The 24,481-nt window shown below is 32.0% G+C and overlaps 1 protein-coding gene across 1 annotated transcript in view; it reads right to left on the minus strand.

Annotated features, from left to right (window-relative positions):
- The window catches only part of Lrrc9 (leucine rich repeat containing 9), a 79,296-nt gene that overhangs the window by 16,713 nt on the left and 38,102 nt on the right, over nt 1-24,481 (minus strand). Inside the window, exons 16-26 of the mRNA XM_027929789.2 lie at nt 22,213-22,332; nt 20,466-20,657; nt 18,760-18,885; nt 16,591-16,725; nt 15,010-15,187; nt 12,849-13,069; nt 11,449-11,571; nt 7,431-7,561; nt 4,835-4,943; nt 4,041-4,180; nt 94-230 (exon numbers count right to left, since the gene is read on the minus strand). Of these exons, the coding sequence (XP_027785590.2) occupies nt 94-230; nt 4,041-4,180; nt 4,835-4,943; nt 7,431-7,561; nt 11,449-11,571; nt 12,849-13,069; nt 15,010-15,187; nt 16,591-16,725; nt 18,760-18,885; nt 20,466-20,657; nt 22,213-22,332 (1,612 nt within the window). The remainder of the gene's footprint in view (nt 1-93; nt 231-4,040; nt 4,181-4,834; nt 4,944-7,430; nt 7,562-11,448; nt 11,572-12,848; nt 13,070-15,009; nt 15,188-16,590; nt 16,726-18,759; nt 18,886-20,465; nt 20,658-22,212; nt 22,333-24,481) is intronic.

Here is a 24,481-nt window from a genome sequence, read left to right on the forward strand (position 1 = left end):
ATTTAAATAAATGTTGATACTGGAATTTACTTATCAAAACAAGATGAGATCAAGTTGATTTAAAACATTTTGATATTAAGTGTTTCTACTTACCTTGTAGAAAGAGGAATTTTAAATTTCTTAGTCTGTTAAGTTGTAGCTGGATTAAGTTACAAATTCCATTGTAGCCCAAATGAAGAACCTCTAAACTGTGCATTATTGGAGGTAAATTTTCACTGCTCATTGTATCTCTGAAACACATAAGTTTCAGAACATAAACCTAATTTCAAATCAGCTATCATAAAAAGATAGTCTGATATGTATTTAGTATAAATTCAAATTATAAGAGAAAAATGAATAGATTAATATATCAGAGTTGAGCTATAATATGTATTATCTTATATTTTATGTAATATTAATTTTTAGTTTTATGTGCTAAAGAATAAAGATGTACAGAAAGTCACAATGAAAAGTGATAGCTAATGCAATCAGAAAAGGAAAAAAATGTAGCCAATTGCAAAGAAATAAGTAAAATTGTCTTTATTCTCAGATGACATGACTCTGTATTTAGAAAATACAAAGAAATACATCAAAAGACTATTTGAACTAATAAATGGGTTCAGCAAAATCACAAGATAAAATAATATATAAAAATCAATTGCATTTCCAATATTAGCAATAAATAATCTGCAAATGAAATAAAGAAAGCAATTCTATTCACAATAGTATAAAAATAATAAAATACTTCAGAATAGATTTAATGGAAGAAGTGTAAAATTTGTACACAGAAAACTATAAAACATTGCTGAGAGAAATTAAAGAAGATCTAAATAAATGAAGAAATATTTCATGTTTGTGCATTAGAAGATAATAATTATTTCAAATTGATTAATAGATTCAATACAATCTCTATTAAAAGCACAACAGCTCTCCATTCCCATGGAAAATAATCCTAAAATTTATAAGGAAATGCAAAAAACCCATAATATTCCAAACCCAACTTGAAAAAGAAAAAAGTTAGAAGGCTTAAATCCCTGATTTCAAAACTTATTGTAAAACAGCATTCCAAACCAATCTGGTACTGGCACAGAGATAGACACAAAGACCAATAGAATGGAATTGAGTCCAGAAATCCACTTTCACATTTATGATCAACTGACTTTCAGCAAAGGTGACTAGGCAATTCAAGAAGGGAAAGATGTGTTCTAAACAAATGGTGTTGGGACAATTGGATCTCTATATGCAAAATGATGGATTTTAGTCCTCATACCTAATCTCACAATATGCACAAACATTAACTCAAGATAGATCATAGGTCTAAATGAAAAACAAAAACATAAAGCTTTTTGAGGAAAATGTGAAAAAATCTGTGACTTAAGGTTAGGCAAAGAATTATTAGAAATCATCAAAATCACAATCTATAAGAAAAAAATTAATCATTTTATCAAAATTAAAGTTTCTTCAAAAGACACCACTTAATAAAAAGACAAACTACATATTGAGAAAAATATTTGTAAATAATTTATTTGAAAAAGGGCTTAGTATCCAGAATATTCCAAGAACTAAATAATAAAAAAGCCACATAATCAAAAAATTAGCAAAGGATTTGAACACACATTTCACCAAAGAAAATATATGTCGGGTTTAAATAAATATGTGAAAAATCTGCCCAACTATATTACTCATTAGGGCATTATGAATTAAAACCTCAATGAAATGCCAATTGAAATCCAATAGAATGGATGTAATGAAAAAGACAGTCAATAACAAGTGTTAACAAGGATATGGAAAAATTAAAATACATAATATAATGTAAAATGGTACAACTATTTTGGAAAAGTGACATTTTCTTAAGCAGTTAAACACTAAATTACTATATAACACAACACCTCTGTTTTTAATTATCTATCCAAAGTGTCTAACCAAGGGGAACATAATGAAAATATAAGTGCACATAAACATTTGTTCACAAATGCTTATTTTTCATAAGGCCAAAAGTGGAAACAATTCAAATGTCTATTAACTGGTGACTGGATAAACATAAGGTAGCATATACATACAACAGAACATCTGAACTCATAATACATGCCACAGAATGGATGAACCTCAAAATCATTATTCTGAGTGTAAGAAATGAGATGCACAAGACCACTTATTATATGGTTCCACTTTATTTTTTATTTAGTTGTAGATGGACACAATATCTTTATTTGTTTATTTTTATGTGGTGCTGGGGATCGAACACAGGGTCTTACACATGCAAGGCAAGTGCTCTACCACTGAGCTACAGCCCCAGCCCTATATGGTTCCACTTATATGCAATGACTAGAAAACACAACTCCATAGAAAATAGATTAGAGATTGCTGAAGTGAGAAGTATGAAAGGGAATTGACTAAAAATGGACCCCAGAGACCTTTTCAGTGTAAAGGAAATGTTCTAAAACTCTATTTCAGAAATGATTGCATAATTATAAATTTAGTAAAAATCATTGAATTATACATTTAAAATGAATTAACATGGCATATACATGCACTTCAATAAAAATGTTAGAATAATTAAATACGAATAGTTCCAATATAAAGGATGTGTATAAATGTTCATGGTAACTTTAAAAATAATAGCCTCAAACTGGAAATATCTCAAAATGCCCATCAATGGTAAATAGATAAACAATTTGTTGTATAATTTTGTGATTCAATTCATATAATGTAATACTACTCATCAATAAAATAAAATGGACTACTGACACTTGCAACAATTCAGATGAATCCCAGAAGCACTGTGTTAAGTGAAAGAAGTCAAGACACAAAAGAGTAATTACTATGTACTTCCAATCTTATGAAATTCTAAAAAAAGGCAAAATAATAGTAGTGGAAAATAGATCAGTGATTGTTGACATGGGTGAGGATGTGGGAGGAGGAGATTGCAGAGAGATAAAAGGGAATTTTCCTGGGGTGGGAGCATTTTGTGTCTTGATTGAGATAGTGATTATATGACTGAATATATTAGTTAAAATTCATTAAATGTACACTTAATGAATATTTTATTACATTCAAATTGTACTTCAATAAAAGTGATAAGCACAAGGAATGTTCTTAATTGGGAATACTGTAAATGAAAGTATTCTGACTGATACATGTATTATATATTCTATATATATATATATACATATATATAATTTTCCTATTCATATATATGAACATATATATTAAATTATATACATAAAGTTGAAGTATCTATTTATGAAGTTCATATACACATATATATACAAGGTGTGTTTATGTATACATATAGGTGTGTGTGTATATATATATATATTTATATAAATATAAATAAGATGTGTCCTCATTTTCATGAAGTATCTTTTTATCTTTGCCATTGATATTGGGGCATTAAATGTACAGATAAATAATTTAGAAATAAAAAGAAAGCAAATATATTTAAGAGAAACCTAGGCCCATACTACTTGAATAAAGGATTCCTTTTTGGCATGATAAAAATGTTCTGGAATTAGATAGTGGAGATGGTAAACAAACAATCCTTGTACTGTACACAAAGGGTTAATTATATTTAGTATGTGAATTGTATCTCAATTAAAAAAAAAACTCAAAGTCACTGAATCTACAGTGACCTTGAGTTTTTTTTTAATTTTTTTTCTTTATTTACAATCTAAGTATGAAATGGAGGAAGCAGGGATAAAATGTCCAAAGGAATAGTTTCTCATTTGTTTACTGGTACCTGGGATTGAACCCAGGGTTGCTCTACCACTGAGCTATATCATCAACCCTTTTTATTTTTTATTTTGAGACAGGGTCTCACTAAGTTGCTGAGTGATCTTCCTGCCTTAGCCTTCCCTCCAGAGTTGCTGCAATTAGAGGTATGTGCCACCATGCCTGGCTGCAAAGAATAGTTTAAGTATTTTCTTTTTATTTGAGAAGTTCACTTTTGACATATAGCTTTTGAATAAAATAATTAATAAAATAAGTTAAATGTATGTACTGAAACATATTACTTTAAAATTCCCAATAAAAATTATTTGTAATTTAAAAAAGAATTGTACCTATTTATTTTTGAAGTTCCTTGTTGTCCATAACCACTTGAAGGTACTTTCTGGTAAAGTAGTTGTCTATTAGTTAAGTGAGTCTGAGGCTTTAGTCTAGGCATGATTGAATCAATATGATTATAGTTGAGGCATAAGACCTATGGGAAGAATATCTTATTAATCCAATATCCTACAAACTATTAAAATTATAAGGAAAAACTTGTAATATGAACATAATTTAATAAAATATTAGTGTTAAAGATAAGTTTTTATAACCCAAATTATTTAGATTTAGTTTTAGATGTGTTTTTAATTATCTTACATGTTGGAAAATCATAACACCACACATAAAACAAGAAAGACTTGAGAAAGCTACACAGCTTTCTCAGTCTGCACTTCTGATTTCTTAAGGTGTGATGTCGATGGAATAACTCCTTAGGCTAGGCCTTATTTGGTGGCTGAGTTGAGGTAACAGGAAAGGAGACAATGAGGCTGCTTGAAGAACCTTAGCATTCTCAACTTCATGTCATACCTTCTCACTATGGAGGCAGCCTTTTATCCCCTCTCCTCCTGCAGAGTAAGATTTATTGCATGCAAGACAATCAATGAATGGAGGTCAAATCAAAATAACTTTGGGAGGTAATACTTTTTCTTGACTAGTAAAAAATAAATAAATAAAAACAAAACAAAAACCTTTGGAATAATTTCTCTGCTTTAGTAAATGGAAATATATTTTAATTAAAAATAAAGAAGATTACAATTTGCATTGAAAACCTAAAACAAAAAAGAGAGAAGATTTGTAGGTGACTCACCTTCACATTCGGCAGATAGATTAGTCCACTGAAAGAGGTAAGATTATTGTTCTGTAGGTTCACATTACTCACATTTCTAAATTGGTCAACTGGAATCAAATCTACAGTTCTGAATTTAAACAAAGCAAATATAGTTATTATTTTAATAGGGCAGAGAAAAAAACTTCCTATGTTTTTTGAGTTCCTCCATATATAAACTCCTAAGGGTATTTTTTAAAAGATATCTGACAAATACTATGAAAAATAATTGCCTTAATATAAAATGTAGGAATCAAAATAAACAGTTAAATACATATTTTTGTTGGGCACATGTGTAAGAAAATGATAGAATTTGATTGTTTTAAGAATGCCTATTACCACATAAACATAACACTATTGCAAAAGAAACCTATAAAATAAAAATCTGTAATTCATTTATAAATTCACTACATGTCCATAAAACCATGGTGAAATTGATAAGGTAAATTTTAAGATTTTGAGGTTGTAAACTTCAGAGACTATATATGTAAATCAGGTTATTTCTGAAATGACAGGAAGTGGATAGGGACAGTAAAGAAAAGGAGAAAGTAGTTATGGCATTGGAAAACAGACACCTAATATATTTAGGTATGATGATGTTTTAGGGAAAGAAAACCTATAGGAAGAGAAAGAGCTTGAGGTGAGACTTTGAGGATTTGACCCGTAGGTGTTAAGCAAATTAGTAGGGCTGACAGTGCAATAGGCACAAAGGCAGAGAAACATGAAAACAGTATCTTATGATTAAGATTTAGAAGCTAGAATATTTCAGAGTTTCTAAAGTATAAAGTGTCATGAGAAGCAAAGGTAAGAATTACAAAAGATAAAAATTATTCTACACTACACAGAATTTTTAATTCTATTCTGTAGACAATGAAATCCACTGACAATGTTGAAAAAGGAAATGATATGATAAGACTTGCATCTTAGAAGGCAATATGGGTAACAAAATGGGTTTTCAGGGAAGGTTTATGTAAGTCAAACAAAAAGATCACCAAAGGAGTTTCTAAAACAGTTTACTGCAAATGGCAGTGACTATGGAAAGACAAAGGAATTTTGAGACAAAATTCAAACATGGATCTATTGACAAAGATGGTGATGAATTAAAAATGGAAAACAAAATTTTTCTTTCTTTCTTTTTTTGGCTTGGGTAGATGCTGCCTTTTAGATACTATCTACAGAGCAATTGTATGCTCAGGTGACAATAAGTTTGGGCTAAATATGGTAAATTTGGGAATCATCACCAAAAATTAAATCTTGTTTGCTCAGGAAGAGTACAGAATAAGAAAAAGATGAGAGCAAAGGAGAGGGGATTATAAAAGAGAAGTAAGATAGAATAGAAGGGGGACTAAGGATGAAATTCAGAGATCATCAGAAAGTTAAGAACTCATAAAGAAATCTGAGAATTTTATAGTAAAACCAAGAATGTGAAACTATGGTTTAGAAAGGGAGATAAGAATGCTGGGCATGATGGTGCATGCCTATAATCCCAGTGGCTTCTGTAGTTTTCATTATATAGATCTTTCACATCTTTCGTTGATTCAGATTAGAAGTTTGAGGCCAGCCTCAGCAATTTATTGAGACCATAAGCAACTTAGCAAGACCCTATGTGAAATTTTAAAAATAAATTAAAAAAGGGTGGGGATGTGAATCAGTAGTTAAGAACTCCTGGGTTCAACCCCCAGTTTAACTCCCCCCCCCCCAAAAAAAAGGGGATATACGAAGTGAAAGAGGAATCAGCATTCTTGGCCCCTCAGAGGGGTCAAGTTTGATAAGAACTGAAAACAGTTTATCATAGGAATGGTATATGGTTGGGAACTTGCTTAACATTGATGATTCAATCCACAAAAACAAAAAATGTGCCAGTGGAAGTACTGCTGCATTGGAATAGAGGGATAAGATATGAGTTGCATAACCTGTTCCTAGCATTGGTCTGGTTGCCAATCTGACATCACTGTTTATTAGTTTGTGTAATTTGGGCAGGTCTCCTCCCTTGTTGGGTCGTTCCCCCCCACCCCGCCTCCCCAACCCCCCTCCCCCGTGTCTTTCACCATGGGTTTCACTTAATCATGGTTTCCACATTGAGCTCTACACTCTGGCAACTGCAGGCTGTAGAGTTATTAGTGAAGACCTGGGAATCCATGTTATCAGACAAGTCTGGAGCCTGAAAAAAGAATACTACTTTCATGTCTATTATATGTCTTTGGTGATGCTGTTGTGATTAATAAGTTGCAATTTAAAGTGTTGTTTAATTTAAAAAATTTTGATCTTCAAGATTTTCTTAACTAAAACATTTAAGTTTTTGCTAAAAAAATAAAAGAGAGAGACTAATATATTTGGTTGAAAAGCAAAATCACAATATCCAAGAAAGAAATTGATATTTGAAAACATAGTCTTATATAATAAAAAATTATTAATTCATTTCAAAGAATGGTAAAGTTAGCATGAATTTTGGAATAGGGTTGATGATTTATTGGTTATGGTTAGATAAGATGTATAAATGTATGAGATTCAGAAAAATCATCATAATAATTATATATTTAATTACAATATCAAAAGGTATCTAATAAAGTGATTATACCTTATGGATGATGAAGTCCAATTTAATTCCTGCATTTGGGAAAAGTTTGAATGTCCTTGTCGTTCTATAATCATATCAGAGGTAAGTCTTCCACCAAACAAATCTTTTGCACTCTCAGTCTCTGGTGGTTCCTATATAGGATACCAGTTTCAGGTAAAAATGGAGTGGACTGTATTCTTTCCACTAAGTACAGGTTAACCCCTGCTCATTATATATTTAAAAAACATGAAAATACTAAATGGTGCAGAGAAGGTAGACTAGCTAGGGACCTTGGGACCTGAAGAATGATAATCTGGATTTTCTTTTTGCCTCATTTATGTCATTCAGGTGCTGGAGAAAATATAAATGCCAAAATGTCAACAATAGGAAAAAAAAAAACCAGTCTGTCTTCTCTAGGATACTGAAAGCCTCAGAAGACAGAAAACTTTTAAATAATAATATGTCTACTCCAGGTGAACACCACAAAATATACTGTAGTCTTAACTTTATCCCCACCAGTAAAAGCAGAATGGGCTGCTCAGACTTGCCCAGTTGTAACGAAGCACTCCTCTGTCATTCCCCTGTGACTTGTCAGCTTGGACTTTTATCAGCTCCTAACAGTAATACACCCCCCCTTCCCCCCAAAAAAAGTATTACTTCAGACCACATGGGGAGCCTGGATTCCCACTTCTACTTGGTAATAATGAGGTGTCTGTGGAGAATTAATGAGGTATTCCTACCTCTGTCAGCTAGGATGAATGAGTGGAGGCCTATGGGGAATAGTAACAAGGAGTCTCTCTCTTCCTCTCCTAGCCAGAGAGAATCAATGGAAGCCTGGTGGGAAATATAAACTCCTACTGCAGTCTAGCAGTTAATTAAGATGTTCATGTCAGGTTGTTAACAGAAGCCAAGTGGGGGGAACTTGGATTTCTGTCTCTTAGTGAAAACAACAAAGTAGTAGCCCAACTTCTCACTGGTATAGTATTATCAAGTGAGGTTTGCTAAAATAGAAGATTTGAGAAGAAAATTTGGACATAATACCAGTACATCCAAAATAAAATAGAAAAAGCTCTCACCATGTGCCAAACTAATGGAATCTAAACTCAAGCATGAAAACACAATCAACAAACAACAACTTTGAAATAACACATATTTGTAATTATTTGACAGATTTCAAGCAGGCATCACAAAAATATTTCAACAAGCAATTGTGAATGTATTTAAAACAAATGAAAAAAATGAATCTATCAGCAAAGAAGTAGAAAATATGAAGAAGGTTGAAATAGAAATTTTAGAACTGAAAAATACAATAGACATATAAATGCAATGGAAATAAATGCTCAATAAAAGAATGAAGAGGAAAGAATCAGTGAAATTGAAGATAATAAAAATAGAAAAACAGACAAAAACAAAAAAAATAAAACACTCTTCTTACCATGGGATTCATATAAGGAGAGAAGAAACAGATGAGGTTGAGAAGATATTTGAAGAAATAATAGCAGGAAATCCTCCAAATCTAGCAAAAGACATAAACCTACAGATTTAAAAAGCTGAGTGAATCCAAGAAGAGAAAAAATTCCCCAAATTCATGCAATGACACATAGACACAATCAAAATCAATCAAATTTCTGAAAACTAATAAAGGAAAAATTATAAAAGCAGTCAGGGAAGAGTAAAATTTTACCTAGGAGGACGAAACAATTTGAATGACAAAATATTTGTCATCAGCAACCAATAAACAGAGGATGTGGCAAAATAAAATAATTGTCAACCCAGAATCCTATATATCAAGAGAAACTGTCATTCAGAAATGAAAAGGGGAATTAAGACATTTTTCAGATGAAAGAAAACTAAGCAAAGTATCATCATCAGAGATACCATAAAAGATGACTAATGGAAATTCTTAACCAACAAAAGGAATTTTGGAATACCAGGAAAGAAGCAAGTACAATAGACTTTCCAAATTATCTTTGTTTGGTTAAAGCATAAAGGGATATCTGATGTGGTTCTCAGTATATACAGAGAATATATTTAAGATAATTATTAACAGTGGAGGAGAAATAATGGAAATAAGATTTATACTCTTAATTAAAACGGGTAAAAATTTCAACAATAGAGCTCATTAAGTTATGTATATGTTATATAGTACTTGGAACAATCACTAAAATGTCTATGTGAACAGACATAAAAAACCCATTACAGATAAATAAAAAATTTGACATATGTTCAATCAGCTCATAAAAAAACAGAAGAAAACAGAAAAAAAGATATAAAAAAACCAGAAAATAAAAACAAAATTGCAAACTTTATCACTAGCATGTCAATAACTACATTAAATGTAAATGGCCTATATTCATCAATCCAAGATATAAATTGGTAGTAATAAAAGAAAAAGACCCAACTATCTGCTGTAAACAGAAAATCACTTCAAATATAATGAAACACACAGGTTTAAAGCCTTCCAACAAAATAAAACCTGGGACTAGATGGATTCTCAGCCAAGTTCTCCTACACCTTTAAGAAAAACTAATGCCAATCTTCCTCAAATTATTTATGAGGTATAAAGGGAAGGAACACTCTCAAATTCATTTTGTGAAGCATGATCCTGATACCAAAACCAGACAAAGACACATAAAGGAAAGAAAATTATAGGATAATATCTCTGATGAACATAGATGAAATTTCATAACATATATATATGTGCTGAATATATTCTCTCCCTACTCATAAATCTAATGCATTTCTATTATTTCTCATTTAATGTCTAAGTTCTTCAGTCTAGTCTTCATGTAAAATTATTAATTTATAAATTTGTATCATACCCCATTCTGTAAAGAACTTGTGGCAGTTTATAGGAAACACATACAATAAAATAGTAAAATGCAAATCACAAATAATGAAGACATAGACTAAGAAAAATATAAGTTAAAATAGATAAAAACCAGGGTTAGGGACAGAGAGACCATAAGATCCTACTGAGTTATAAAATTTGGGCCTGAGCTTTTTAGTTGTCAAAGTGAGGAAAAAAAATAGTTGAACACTACTCATTATGGGTGAGAGAATAAAACTTTTCCTTAGAGGCAAAAAGGCTTTTTCTATACTTATCTCTAAAAGTATTTTCTCATGTGGTCCTTTGAATGAGGTCACAGAGAGATAGGAAGAAATGATTCTCAACATCTTTTACAGCAAATGCAGAATAGTTTCATAAGACTGTTTTACTAAGCAGTTCTCAATGAAAGCTAACAACTAAGTAAAACCCAGTACACGAGATTCTAGAGAATATGTATTTATTGAAGTGAAACTGTTTTAGATTCTCTCAGGAGGACCCTTTAAGAATAAGGAAAGGGATTAGTAATTTTTTTTCAGAGCACCTGAGTACCAAATAATCATGAACTACCTTCTCAATTTCCTAAAAATTGTGTAAGTTTTATTGACTAATGGGAGTTAGGCAACATTACCCAAGGAAACCTTTTATTCTTCACACATTTGTCATGTTTTTACCCTGTCCCATGGAAATCATGAGCCTCATATGAACTTGCTTTTTATAGAATCCAAGTTTCCAAATGTTGCTTTTATATTCAGCCATGAATTCTCTGTGTGTTTTTTTTTTAAATTTTTACCATTTACTAGTGATATAGTCATACTACACTTGTTGGTTTTCCTTAATTACTAACAATCATATTTTTCCAAGAAATACAAAGCTGGTTTTAGGTCTAAAAAGATATCAAGGCTCCAGGGCATATTTTTTCCTATCCCGTTCCACAAAATTATGCTTTACTTTTTAGACATTGATCTCAGTGGGTACAAATGTAAGCATCATATTCCTCCCTTTCCATCTCAATTTAGACACTTAAAAATTGCCCAGATGAGAAAAATTTAAAATCCAGATCTAAAATGAGTTTTGGAGACTGAGATCTTAATAAACATAGTAAGTTTTGGTATGCTAGTGATAAGTCAGTGTTCTAAATAAATGATTATGGCCTATGAGTATACGAATTTGCTGCTTGAACCAAATGCTATGAGTCATCAAACAACTTACAATTGAGATTCCATCCAAAGCTTTTAATTCTGGAAGATGAAATATTACAAATAATCGGTAGTTTTCTTGATTCCATGTAATAATGTTTCCGTACACGTCTAGAATGACCAAGTTGCATAAACCCTAGGTAACAGAAGATATACATCATAACCCAGAAAGTTTTTTTCCACTATGAGATTAAACACCCTTGAATAATTTATAATTTTATAGAATTTGAGTGTTTTTAGGTATAACTTTAAATGCAAGGGTTACCTTTCTAGACCACTAAGGTATATTTTTATGCCACATTTCAGTTTGATATATGTTATCTGATCAGAAATCTTTTAAGGACACTAGACTTTCAGTGTTTTCTTTCAATGGTAAAGGCTTAGAGGGGAACTTTGATATCTTTTAAGACAATATATTTTGTTTATGGAATAATGGCCTATCAAATGGTATGTATGTGTATATACGGATATAAAAGAAATGAAAAGACACTGCCATTTGAAAAGAGATAAAAATGAGAGGGCGACAGAACACATCTTAAGGGAAAATGTGCTTTCTTACTCTATGATACATTTAGTTGTGCTATGAAGGAAAGACCCTGAGTAGGAGAGGATAGAAGTTAAAACAATAGGAAGTAAAATTTTTCTGCATCAAAATGTAAAATGGCTTATTTGGTGGCTGATGTTAATTAGGTTGGTTGGGTGACTTTAGAAGTTATTTTGTGGGAATAGGATGGGAAGAACACTGATGTAAGGAAAAACAGGAAATGGACACAAAATTTTAGTATAAGTCCTATAACATGGTATCAGCAAAAGGATAGGCCAGTGTAAGACTCTCAGTGGTAGAAAGTGGCCACTGAACTTAACATGAAGTTGTTACATTACATTTGCAGTGAATTCCTATTCTGTGCTATAAAAATCCTCCATTTCTTCCAAACCTTTAGTAAAGCGTGTTACACAGTAGCCTTGAATTAGTGATTCTTTTAGGGGAATTAAAGAGTACAAATCTGAATAAAAGTGAAAAGAAAGAATTGGAACTATTGGTAAAAACAGAGAGATAATCAAGATTTGTACTGACAAAGGAGAATGTTAAGAAATCCTACTTCCCTACCAGGTCAGTCAATTCTTGGAAATACTGAAGGCAGCATATATGAAGAGGAATGGGCATGGGTTCTTTTATTAAAGTATTAAAATAAAAAGTTATCAAATTGGGGTCATTATGGTTACACATACATATATGATTGTTCAGTACACAAATTAAATGCAAATGTATTTTAATAAACCTTATTATTCTTATTTTAATTTAGTTCTATAGATTTTTCTACATTTTTCAAATTCTTTACAGCTAACATGCATTGCTTCCAATGTATGAATAAATGTTTTAAAGAAACAAAAGTTAATAAATACCCCAGTTACCTTTAAATTGTAGATCTCCTGATTGAGAGCAATATAGTTATTGCTTATGTACAATTCAATTAGACTAACAGTTTTTTGTAAACCACTCAATGAAGTGATTCTGTTGTTCTCAAGAGAAAGAGAGTGAAGATGAAGCAAGTTATCAAAAACATGTTTTTCCAAACCAGTTAGAAGATTATTATTTATGCTGAGGCGAGTTAATTTAGTTAGCTTGGAAATGCCTAGAAAAATAAATAAATTCAAGAAATCTTCAGACAGCACTGAAAAGAGAATTTTAAAAATAACTGACCATTTACTGTTTCTCTTTATTTAAGTTCAAATGGCTTTAAAGATTCTGTAACCATCACTGCTTTTTAGAGGGAAACAAAAATAAATAAAATCCCTTTTCAAATATCTAATTCTAATTTTAGATTCATTTTTTTAGATGTTAAGGAAAAGCACCACATAGCAAATACTTAATTTATCCACCAAATAACCTTAAAATGATATAATTAATCAGGACTTTCATCTTCAAGACAACACAAAGCTATACACAAAACTCAATAATCACCTATCCCTCATTTTAAAACATTAAGGTAAGAAATTGGAAAGGATTACTAATTATAGAATCATCTGTACTTAAGAGACTCATTTGGCCTAATTTCCCCATGGTATATTCAGAAACGCTCTAAGACAGTTTAGAAAATGGCCCCTCTAACTAGAATCTTACCCCTGTGTAACCTTTGCAGCTATAGGTACTCTGTAATTGTGGGGGGCAAGATAGTTCAGTTTAAAGATGGTGTCATAGTTGGTTTTAAATGTATCACTATTAGGTTTGGGACCATAGGTAAATTTTGAAACTTCTGAGCCTCAGTTTCTTCATCCATAAAAGGGTCATACTAAAATCTACTTCCAAAGGGTTGTGGAATTAAGTGACAATGATCTTTGGAGAGGAAGAATAAGAGGAGTTGTTAGCAAGCTATAGAAGTTTTCTTTCAATTTCTTTCCAGATTCAAAGCATTAAAGGAGAATACAAGTAAAGTTGTGAAGGAATCAGAAAATATAACTTGGAATATTCTAGAAGAAGCCCTCCAAACTCTAGATTTTTAGCTACAGATAAGCACAAACCCAAATGAAGTAAAGAATCTTGAAAATCTGAAGACAGGAATAGTCTTTCTTATTCTGTTCATTTCAGAAAAATGTTTTAATACTGAGTTTTAAAAATTTAAATAAAACATATTACATTGGTTTCTTATTTTGAGACATTACTAAAGTTGCTTAATTGTACTTGTATGTAGATCCATTAAAAGGTTATAAATAGTACATTTGATTTTCATTCTATACTAAGTGTAATTATATTTGTTGAAGTCTTAAAATTTCCAAATACAAACTTAATTCCATATTTTGCAAAATAAACTAGCTTGTTTTTTTCAAGATATACATTGAAAGGAAAGTGACCACAACACTCGGAGCAACCAAGAGAGCTTTATTGCAGCAGTGCAACAGAGGAGAAAAGAGAGAAAGAGAAAGACAGAGAGAAGAAAGAGAGCAAGAGCAAGAGCAAGAGAGACAGAGCAAGAGAGAGAGACAGAGCAAGAGAACAAGAGAGAGAGGGGCCCAGCAGGAGGGAGTTTTTATAGCCCAAATCTAATGGGGCCTCTGGGTCTGCAAGCTGCCTTGTTGGCAAGGGGGGGGGTTGAGTGTTCAGCCTTGAGTGGGGGTTGAGGGTTCAGCTTTGATGCAAATAGGTGATAAAGGACCAGACAGAGGGGGGTTTGAGTGCGTGGGCCATCTTGCAGCTAACATTTGTTCGGCCTGCCCTGCAGATAACATAGTTCAGCCTGTCCTGCACCTAACATACATCATTTATCCTTTTATTCAATTTAAAGATATTAATAACTCCCTAGTTTGTATGTGCTAGGGAGTAGTAATAATTGGTAAATACTGGCACAGAGTAGAAGAAGAGGTCAAAGTCCACCTGGGCTCATTATGCATAGTATACCGCTTGCAACAATCTCACTTAATAGGTATTTAGAATATCTGCTGCAAACCTTCTTGGAACTTCTCTAGTGATCATCTTCTTCAGAGATTCTGTCCTCAGTGTCACCAATTTTTTTTTTTTTTTTGCTCCTACTGTTTAGACATTCACATTTTGAGACTTCAAAGTTCTTGAGTGTCTTACCTTCTATCTTTGAGATGCAGTTTCCATCTAATGTGAGCTCTTCCAAGTTGATACAGGATTCCAAGCCTTCCATTTTAGTGAGATTATTATTGCTGAATGATGCCCATTTCAAATTTTCCAATTTTTCTAAATTTGTGATTTCAAAGAGATGTTGTCCATCTAAATTTAAGGCAGTTATCTATACAATAATTCACATTATATGTTACTTCTGAATCTTGTAAATAAATTCAATCAATGTTACAAGTTAAAAAAAAATTGAACAATAGAATTCAAAATTCCTTCAGAAACTAAAAATATTGTGACATTCTTAATTTTGAAAAAAATAAAATTTGAAGACTGTGAGTCCAATAGGGACTTTTATGATATTAGGGGCACTGATGTGCCAGTCAGATTCCTCCTACAGTAAAGGACTTGTCCTAGTTGTGGGCAGTGCTATTGGCAGAAAGCCTAAAGCTGTTATCACCTCTAGGGACTACAGACAGCTGCCTTGACCAAGGTCACTCTCCTTCCCATGTTGGCCCATATCCAATAATGAAGAGAAATAAAGACCTGGGCATCTCAGTCTGACATGGGAAAAATTTAAAGGACATTTCTAATTCCAGGACTCCCCATGGAATTGACCAAAGCTGTCACTGGACCTGTACTGAAGCTCAGAATCAGTATATATTCCATAATAAAAACGATGCCACCATTATCCTTCATTTTCAAGGACTCCCTTAGCCAAGTATATATTTCTGGCAAGTTTCAATCGTTTCTTAGCCCAATTTTATCTGTCTTGTAGGCTCCATTAAGGACTCTGGTGAGTTCTAGTGACCTAATGTAACAAGATATTGTTAGTGCTCTATGGCCTTTCCCTTACCTGGGCTGAATTCTGACTAGTTCTTCTATCCCCTTGCCAAGATTCATGATCCTTATCACCAAAATTTTGGCTTGATCCCTGTCTCTAATCCTTTAAAGTCTGCTGGCTGTTTGTGACATATTATCAGAATCTATCCTTTACTTTGCAACATACCTTTGTCCTAAATCTCTAATTCTACAGTAACAATAGTCAAAATCTATCACAACAGTGACATCTATCTACAACTTGACCTTTTTTATGTTTTGGAATGTGGTAAATTTATTACCTTTTTTTTCTAATAATAACATTGCCTTTTTATTTTTCCAACTTTATGAAGTATAAATATAAATATAAAGTTGTATATGTTTAATGTGTACAACTTCATTTGATATACATACACTGTGATTAAACACTGCATGATCTCAATTATATGTGAAATCTAAAATAGTCAAACTCATGAATGCAGAGAATAGAATGGTAGTTACCAGGGATTTGGGGCAAAGGGTTTCAGTCATGCAAGATTAAATCTAATGTACAATATTGTGACTAAAGTTAAAGATATTGTATAATATACTTGAAATTTGCTAAGAAGGTGCATCTTAAGTATTCCTTCCCTATTTTAATTCATCTCTTTCAATTTTTCCCCTTACCTATCTGTGCCCTCTTTATGATAGACCAAGACTGACTGACAACATCAATTTAAATTAAGCTTTTATATTAAGTTTCATAGAATTAGCCTATACCTTCAAGTGCCAGTTTCCATTCAGATGTAAGTGTGGTCCAAATTTTGAAATCTGTGTCAGAATTTTGGCAGAAGGCCAGATACTAAGTATCCGTGGTCTCTCCTCTTTGGTACTAGAATGCCGTAAGATAGATAGCTAATAAAATTAAAAAAAAAAAACATGATGAATAAAAGAAATAGCATACAGAGTTTCATTTATATATATTTAAAAAGTATTATTTCCTAGGAAAAGTAAATGGCACAATACATAATTTTTAAACAGGACAATTTGTTTGCCTTAACATATTTTCAATATCTAGATGTATTTTTAAGTATTCATTTTTTCATTTTAGCAAATATTGAACTATTAGAAGATAATATTTATAAAACCTTGAAGAGAATTACTATAACACAAACACCAATATAATCCAACCTTTAAAGCAGCTTGAGAGAATATTACTAATACCTTATAAGGTCCCTGTCATGAATATATTTGAACTTTATGAAAAAATAAATAATGTACTTTTTCTATGACTTGCTTTGTTTGCTTAACATCCTATTTGTGAAATTTTATCTGTGCTTCTCTATGTAGATGTAGTTCATTCATATGTCCCTGCTGTACAGTATTCCTGTATTCCCATAATGAGTCTCCTGCCAATGAACACTCAGGTTGATTCCGCGTCCTTGCCTTTTTGAACACTGTTATCATAAACATACTTGTAAATGTTTCTTGAAACATACATGTAAGAGCTCTTTAGAGTATATGTCAGTAAGTAAAACTGCTGGACTTTAGGGGGTGGTGTGAGTGTGTGTGTGTGTAATAGCACCAAATTGTACCAATTATAACTGTTACTTTATATTCTTCCTGAAAGTTGTTATTGTCAGCTTTAATAAATAGTAGGTCATTGTAGTTTTAATGTTCATTTTCTTGAACACTAATGTGGTGAAGCATCTTTTCCTAACTGGCTGTTCTGATTTCCTCTTTAGTGAAATGTCTGTTCAAATTTTTTCCTCATTTTTCTGTTCAGTTGGTTGTCTTTTCCCTTACACATTCTAGATATATAAAGAATATCTTTTGACATGCATGTTGCAAATTTCTTTCCCTAGTATGTAGGTTGTCTTTTTTACTTTCTTTATGGTATCTTATGCAAAAGACATATTAATGTTGATATAGGCAAAACCAATCTTTTATGGTTTATGCTCTTTGTTTCTTTCCTAAAAAATTCTTCCTTAGTTCAAGGTCATAATAAATCTGATCTTTTCTTCTAAAACATGGTTGGTTTTGCTTTTTGCACTGAAGTCTTTAATGTACTTGTGTCAATGCCTTTTACCAAATAGCCTCTTATATGCAAAAGGTAGCTGTTATTTATCAAGTTTCCATAGCTGTATGGATCTCGGTTAGATCTTTATTCTGTTCTGTTGGACTGTTTGTCTAACTGCACCAATATAACATTGTCTTAAAATTTTTAATAAACTTTGATTTCTGGTAGAGCTAATTCTCAAGTCTTTAGGAGTGTTGATAGAGTGTTTTTTTAATCACCAAAATATTTCTTCCCTTCATCTTGAAGAGATCCAAAGTTAAACTTTACATTATTTAAGGAATTAATATTCATGTACCCCACAGAAATTAAATAGCTAGATATAGTGGTGATATTTAGGAGGTTGAAGCTATTTTGGCTAAAGTATAGCATTTTTTTAACCATAAAAGAATCACTGTTTTTATTTTTGATAAATCTGTTTCTAGTATGTCTTTTTTTTAAGTATAGCATTTTTTAATCTGGATAATATAGCTATATTTTTCTCTCTCCTCATCTCTGGGCTCATCTGTCAAAACTAAGCAGATAATTCACTAAACGCTTTCTCAAGGCCTCTAAGCTTACCTCATTCTCACAAAGTTCCTTATATAGGCTTTAGAACAGACTCTGCTAAGTTGAGGTAACTAGGGGAAAAAAATGTAACCCTAAAGGTATTTGTGGGATTGTATACAGGGCTATATCAAAAGAGTCCATATAACCAGATGGTATTCAAATGAGGTTCATATGAACAGAAAGCAACCAAGTGGTATAATTGCTACATATTATTTTTTATTAATATGGTAAGAGGGAATATAAAATCTTAACAACTAAAAGTGAGTACAGGAAATATATATATGTTCCAATAGTACAAGAAATATTAAACAGTAAAATCTAACCTGAGTAATCTTTGTTCCAGTAATAAATTTCATAGCTGCTGTTGTTTCTTCTTCAGAAATTAGTTGTCCATCTAAATGTGTAAGAGTCTTTAATCTGCCAATGACACTCAGCCTCAATGTGGCTGGCTTGGGAAAAATTACAAAAAGTTAATTTTCACAAAATATTACATATATTATAGTATAGAAAGGAACATTTTTTCATTTCTTTCCTTATAATTAAAAATTATCCATTTCCTTGTTCCTTACATGTATCTAAAAACAAAGGCTTCATTTAATTCTTTTTTTTTTTTTTTTTTTTTTTTTCAATTCAACAAATATTTATTGTAGGATAGAATTGGGCAAAAAATGACATAGTCCTTTAGAAACTAATAAAGATGACATGTCATCATACCTATACTCATAGCAATATCACTTATCCTTCCAGGTTCCACTCAAACCTCTGCTTCTGGACTGAAGATTTTCATGACCACATTAAATGTAGGCCATTCTGCCTCTGAGTTCCTAGAGCATTTAATCACATGTGGCCTTGAATTCTCGTTAATCTTTTTTTTTTTTTTTTTTTTTATAATTTTTTATTGTTGGCTGTTCAAAACATTACATAGTTCTTGATATATCATATTTCACAATTTGATTCAAGTGGGTTATGAGCTCCCATTTTTACCCCATATACAGATTGTTGAAATTAAATTATATTGAAGAGTTAATCTGTTTCATTTTCACATGGATGATTCCATTCTTATGAAGGGGAGAAGTCCTATGAACTGTTGAAAATTGGCTGTGGTGAAAAGAGTTAAAAGAACAACTGCAATGACTCCTGTTTTTCTAGATGAGCAATAAGCTAGTAAGCTCCATGTGTGATTCAATATGGACAGTTAGCCCCGGACATCCAATTTGGCAGCAGGGAGAGAGTTGTATTGTGATCATCCAGAAGGTCTGCTTTGGCAAAAGAAAAAGATTAAATTTTGCAAGTTTAAAAGAAGAAATATAATAATATAAATTCAGAAATATGGCCAACTTAATAAACTGATCACTCTTTAGTCCCCCATAAAAAGTTGAACATAACACATTTCAGAGGTGGAGAAAGAAAGATTCTTGAAATTATAAACTTGGACATTATTTAAAATATTTGGAGATACCCTTAAATCTAATCATTGAATATTGAAATCACATATTTCATGATGATAAAAATACTGTTCAATCATATTTCATCTCACAATAGAACTTAAGACTTCATAATGCAATTTTATAAGGGGAGGTGATTTCTGGACTTAAAATAGAGAACAATGCAAAATTCTAAGTATAATTGTAAAACATGTTTCTCAAACACAGATTAGAATATATTACACATCAAACTATGTTTCTTCCTTAATAGTATACTTCCCTCACTGTATCATATTATTTTTGGTTCCCGTGCCTCATTACAGTAGGGTTCTGGCACACAGCTTTATAAATTCTCTGGAGGCGTGCAGAAGCCAGTGACATCAATCATTCTTAAAGCAATAATGCTTTCAAACTGTTAGAGGTTACAAAAAAAAAAAAAAACTTAACATGAAAGTATAGCCTTTTCTTATGGTAACATCTGATACATTTGATTACTACGCTAAATTCAATTTATAAGGATTTTAAGTCCAGAAAAACAAAGATAGTTGTCCCATTTCTGGATACTATTAAGTGTTTGCTTTTTCAAAAACATGTCTGTTGCATACCTTTTGCCATGGATTATGTTGAATATTAAGAGTGAGAAGGCTTGTGGTGTGTTTACATAACACATTTATTTCATCCCCAGATTTCTTTAGTTGATTCCAGCTCAAGTCCAAGTGCTTTAGTTTCATCAGACCTCTAAATCCCTCAAGAGTTATCACATGGTTGTGGCTTGCATCCAAATATTCAAGGTTATACTGTAGCACAGACAAACAAAAGTGATGGTCAGAATCATGGCTTGTGTTTACACAGCTCTTTTCTCTGGTTCTTTAAATGCCTTGCATGCTTTCTTATAATCCTCATAGAAAACAGACACAGTAGATAAGCTACAATAATGGAATCAATATGTTTATTCTCCTAAAGAGCTATGGGTATTTCATTTGATGGTAATTCTCTCTTAATTCACACTTAACTCTTATAACATAGATCAGACATATTTGCTTTCATGGGAGAGAAAGCAAAATGAAATAGAAAAGATGATTTGTCCTCAGCAAATAAAATATACTTCTAATTAGGCAGCTTCTGGTTTATACTGTTGAACACAACCTGGTTTTAAAAGGTTCACCCTCAGGGGTAGAAATTAAACCTATGAATTTGACTCTATAATTTTCTTTTTTTCAACTTTAAATAAGAATTATTAATAGGAATAGTCAATATTTATTTATTTATTTATATGGGTATCAGGGATTGAACTCAGGGGCACTCGACCACTGAGCCACATCCCCAGCCCTATTTTGTATTTTATTTAGAGAAAGGGTCTCACTGGGTTGCTTAGTGCCTCACTTTTGCTGAGGCTAGCTTTGAACTCTTTGATCCTCCTGCGAAGCTTCCCAAGCCACTGGATTACAGGTGTGTGCTATTGCACATGGCTGATAAGAATTTCTAAATTATAAAAGTTACACACATTCATGCCCATGACACAGACATTATTGTATTTTCTATGATATACCAGAAGGCAAACGCAAATCAGATAAGATCTGTGCATATGACATTCAGGTACCTGAATAATGAAGATTTAAAGGAATGACAGCATTAGATGTGCAGTAGTAAACTGGAAAGTGAAAAAGACAGGACTCAAAAGAAGGAGAAGAGTGAGAAAATAAGAGCAGAAGGAAATGGAATGATACACAAGAACATTCAGAATTCATTTTGATATATTGATACATTTAATTAAAGTAGCTAGATATCAGATAAGACCATAGGTATATTTTTGATGTGCAAATAAAATCTAAATTTAAGATCTATTTTAGAGAAAGCACCAGAATGTAGTGAATGTGTGCTTTATCCCTAATTTAGGCCATATAATCTTGCATATGGTATGTATGAAGTCATAGTTATAAAGATAATTTACCCTTTAATTGTTTAATTTTACTTAAATGTTTTCAAAAGGAAAAAAAAACTTTCCTTTCAAAGGAGTGGTTATTTAAAAAATTATTTCAATTTATCATTTATCTTTTTATTTTTTGCTGTACCAATGGTTTTTAAAAAATATTATATTGACAGATTAAGTGTGACTCTATTCAAGGTGTATAGTGTAATGATTGGGTATATTATACACTGTATGATGGTTACTGTAATACAATTAATTAACATAATCATTACCACCCATGCTTGTTCATCTTTTAAATGAATGTTTCTACCTTAGACCAATATCTTATCATATCCCCCCTCCCCACAGGTCCTGGTAGCCACCATTGAACCCTGTGCTTCTATGAGTTTGACTTTTTTAGATACCAAAAGGAAAGTTCTTACCAAGTGGTATACATCATCTAAACAAGTAAATTCATTAAAACTAATATTCAGTTTTCGAAGTCCTGTTAATTTGGAGAGATCTCTCAATTTACTCAAGCTGTTTCCATGTAGATTCAGACTCTGAAATACAATAAAAATTAAAAAATAAAAGAGATTACATTCTATATCATACTGTGAATATCTAAACTGTTTAGACAATTACTTGAACCAATATAACACAAAATAAGAAACTGCTTATTTTAAATTACATTAGGAGAATGTCAATAAGAAAAACTAATCTATGATGTTAAAATGTTAAAAAGCATCTTTGGACCTGATTATTGATTGATATGATTTACCACTGGGTCTAAATTTATCAATAATTGATATGACATTCTTTTTAGGAAATAGTTAAATATATGTGTTAAGATATTTATTAGGGATGATTTATTTCTCAGGCTGGAAAGTGAACAATGGGGTTCTCAAGATTTCAGGTATCAGATAGTAAATCTCACAGCAAAAATATGGCAAGGTATACCCTTCATGGAAGGAAACTATAAGGAAAAAACTATATGGACTAATGAAGAATGGGTAAAGGTACCAAAACAGCAGGACAAAACATAAAAGAACATGGTGGGAGAACAATCTAAAGCAATGCCTATGTCGGATTTTGTCCCAGACTTTCCCTGTATGTTTCATCCTAAACTTTATAAAAGTGAATGCTTTTACAATTTTAAATTTAGGGGAGATCTTGACGCCTACATGTTTTTCTGTCTATTGTGAATGATATCAAGTTAAGTCTATATTTATGTATAGCCTACAAAATAAATAATGATGCATTTAAATATATTAGTTCAGTTGATTATAGTGTCCACAAATGAGCATTATTATAATCAAATTAAGCGTCTACACCCAGTCATCTTCACTCATCACCATCATATTAAATCACTGCATTCCTCAAAGAGAAAAACAATTAAATTTCTAATAGTACTCCAAACTAGCAAAAATTGTGAAGAAGGGCCAATTTATGCAGACTAATTATTTTATGAATATAGGCATCACCATGCTACAATCTACAGATAACTTACACTTAGCATGACTAAAACTGAATTCATCATCTTCCTTGTATCTCTACTGGGTAGTCTATGTTTTCAGTCCTGATTAAGAGCTTTACTGTCTATTGATAACCCCCTTTTTCCCTTTTGGCCATGTACATTTGATTGTAGAAACATTTCTCAAACCTCCATTCCTACCAGTGTCCTAGTATAGACTATTATTTCTTTTTTGAACTACTGCAATGGGTTTCCACTGCATCTCCAAACCACCAGTCTGATTTCAGTTAGACTCCACCAGCTGCCAAGTGAGTGTTCCTTACAAAGAAGAAACTAAGCTTTTAAATTTGGCTTCCAATATCCACCCTAATGTGACTACAACCTCCTACTCTTCCAGCCTCAGCTTCATGTGTTTTCCTTGAATTCCATCCTTTATCTTGATCTACCACCATCACAATATATATCCTAATCTTCCTGAATTTCTCAGTGTTCCCTGAAACAAAGTATCTTTCAAAACCAAGTGCTTATAAAAATAATATTTTCTCCTTCTGGAAGATGTAAACAACTGCATTTCTCTTATCTTAAAAAAAAATCCTTTCAAGGGCTGGGGATATAACTCAGTTGATAGAATTTTTGCCTTGTATGCACAAGGCCGTGTTCAATCCCCAGCACCACACGCACGCACGCATGCACACACACACACATACACACACACACAAAATATCCTCTCAGAACTCACCTCTGTGAGGCTCTCCCACCAACTCCACCACCTATCTATCTCTTCTACTAAACTGATGTTATTGAGGCAAGGAAAATAATTTATTCATTTTGAACCCCTAAAACTTACCTCACTGCCTGAAACATAGCAAATCCTCAGTAAATTATAGGTAAATAAATCAATGCAAAAGCCAGACTTATAATTGAGAACTCTGAGTTTTAGTGGTTTTTATTTGGTTTGGCTTGATTTTGATATTTCTTAAGGAGACAAGGTATTTCTACATGACACTATCTTACTATGTGTAAGTGGTGGTACAAAGGAAGAAGTGCAAGGGCTATTGATGTCTAAATATTTTTGTAATATCTAATCTTCTTACTAGAAGACAGAAATTTGCTGACTTTTAAGCAACATAGGCAAATTTAAGAAGAAAATCTTATCTATTCATATATCATGGGAATTGATCAAATAAATCCAGAATCAGGTAGGTCACAAGAAGGCCAATGTATTATAAAGTCTTATA

This window comes from Marmota flaviventris, chromosome 2 (genome assembly GCF_047511675.1).
Source record: "Marmota flaviventris isolate mMarFla1 chromosome 2, mMarFla1.hap1, whole genome shotgun sequence".
In the NCBI taxonomy this organism is placed as follows: Eukaryota; Metazoa; Chordata; class Mammalia; order Rodentia; family Sciuridae; genus Marmota; species Marmota flaviventris.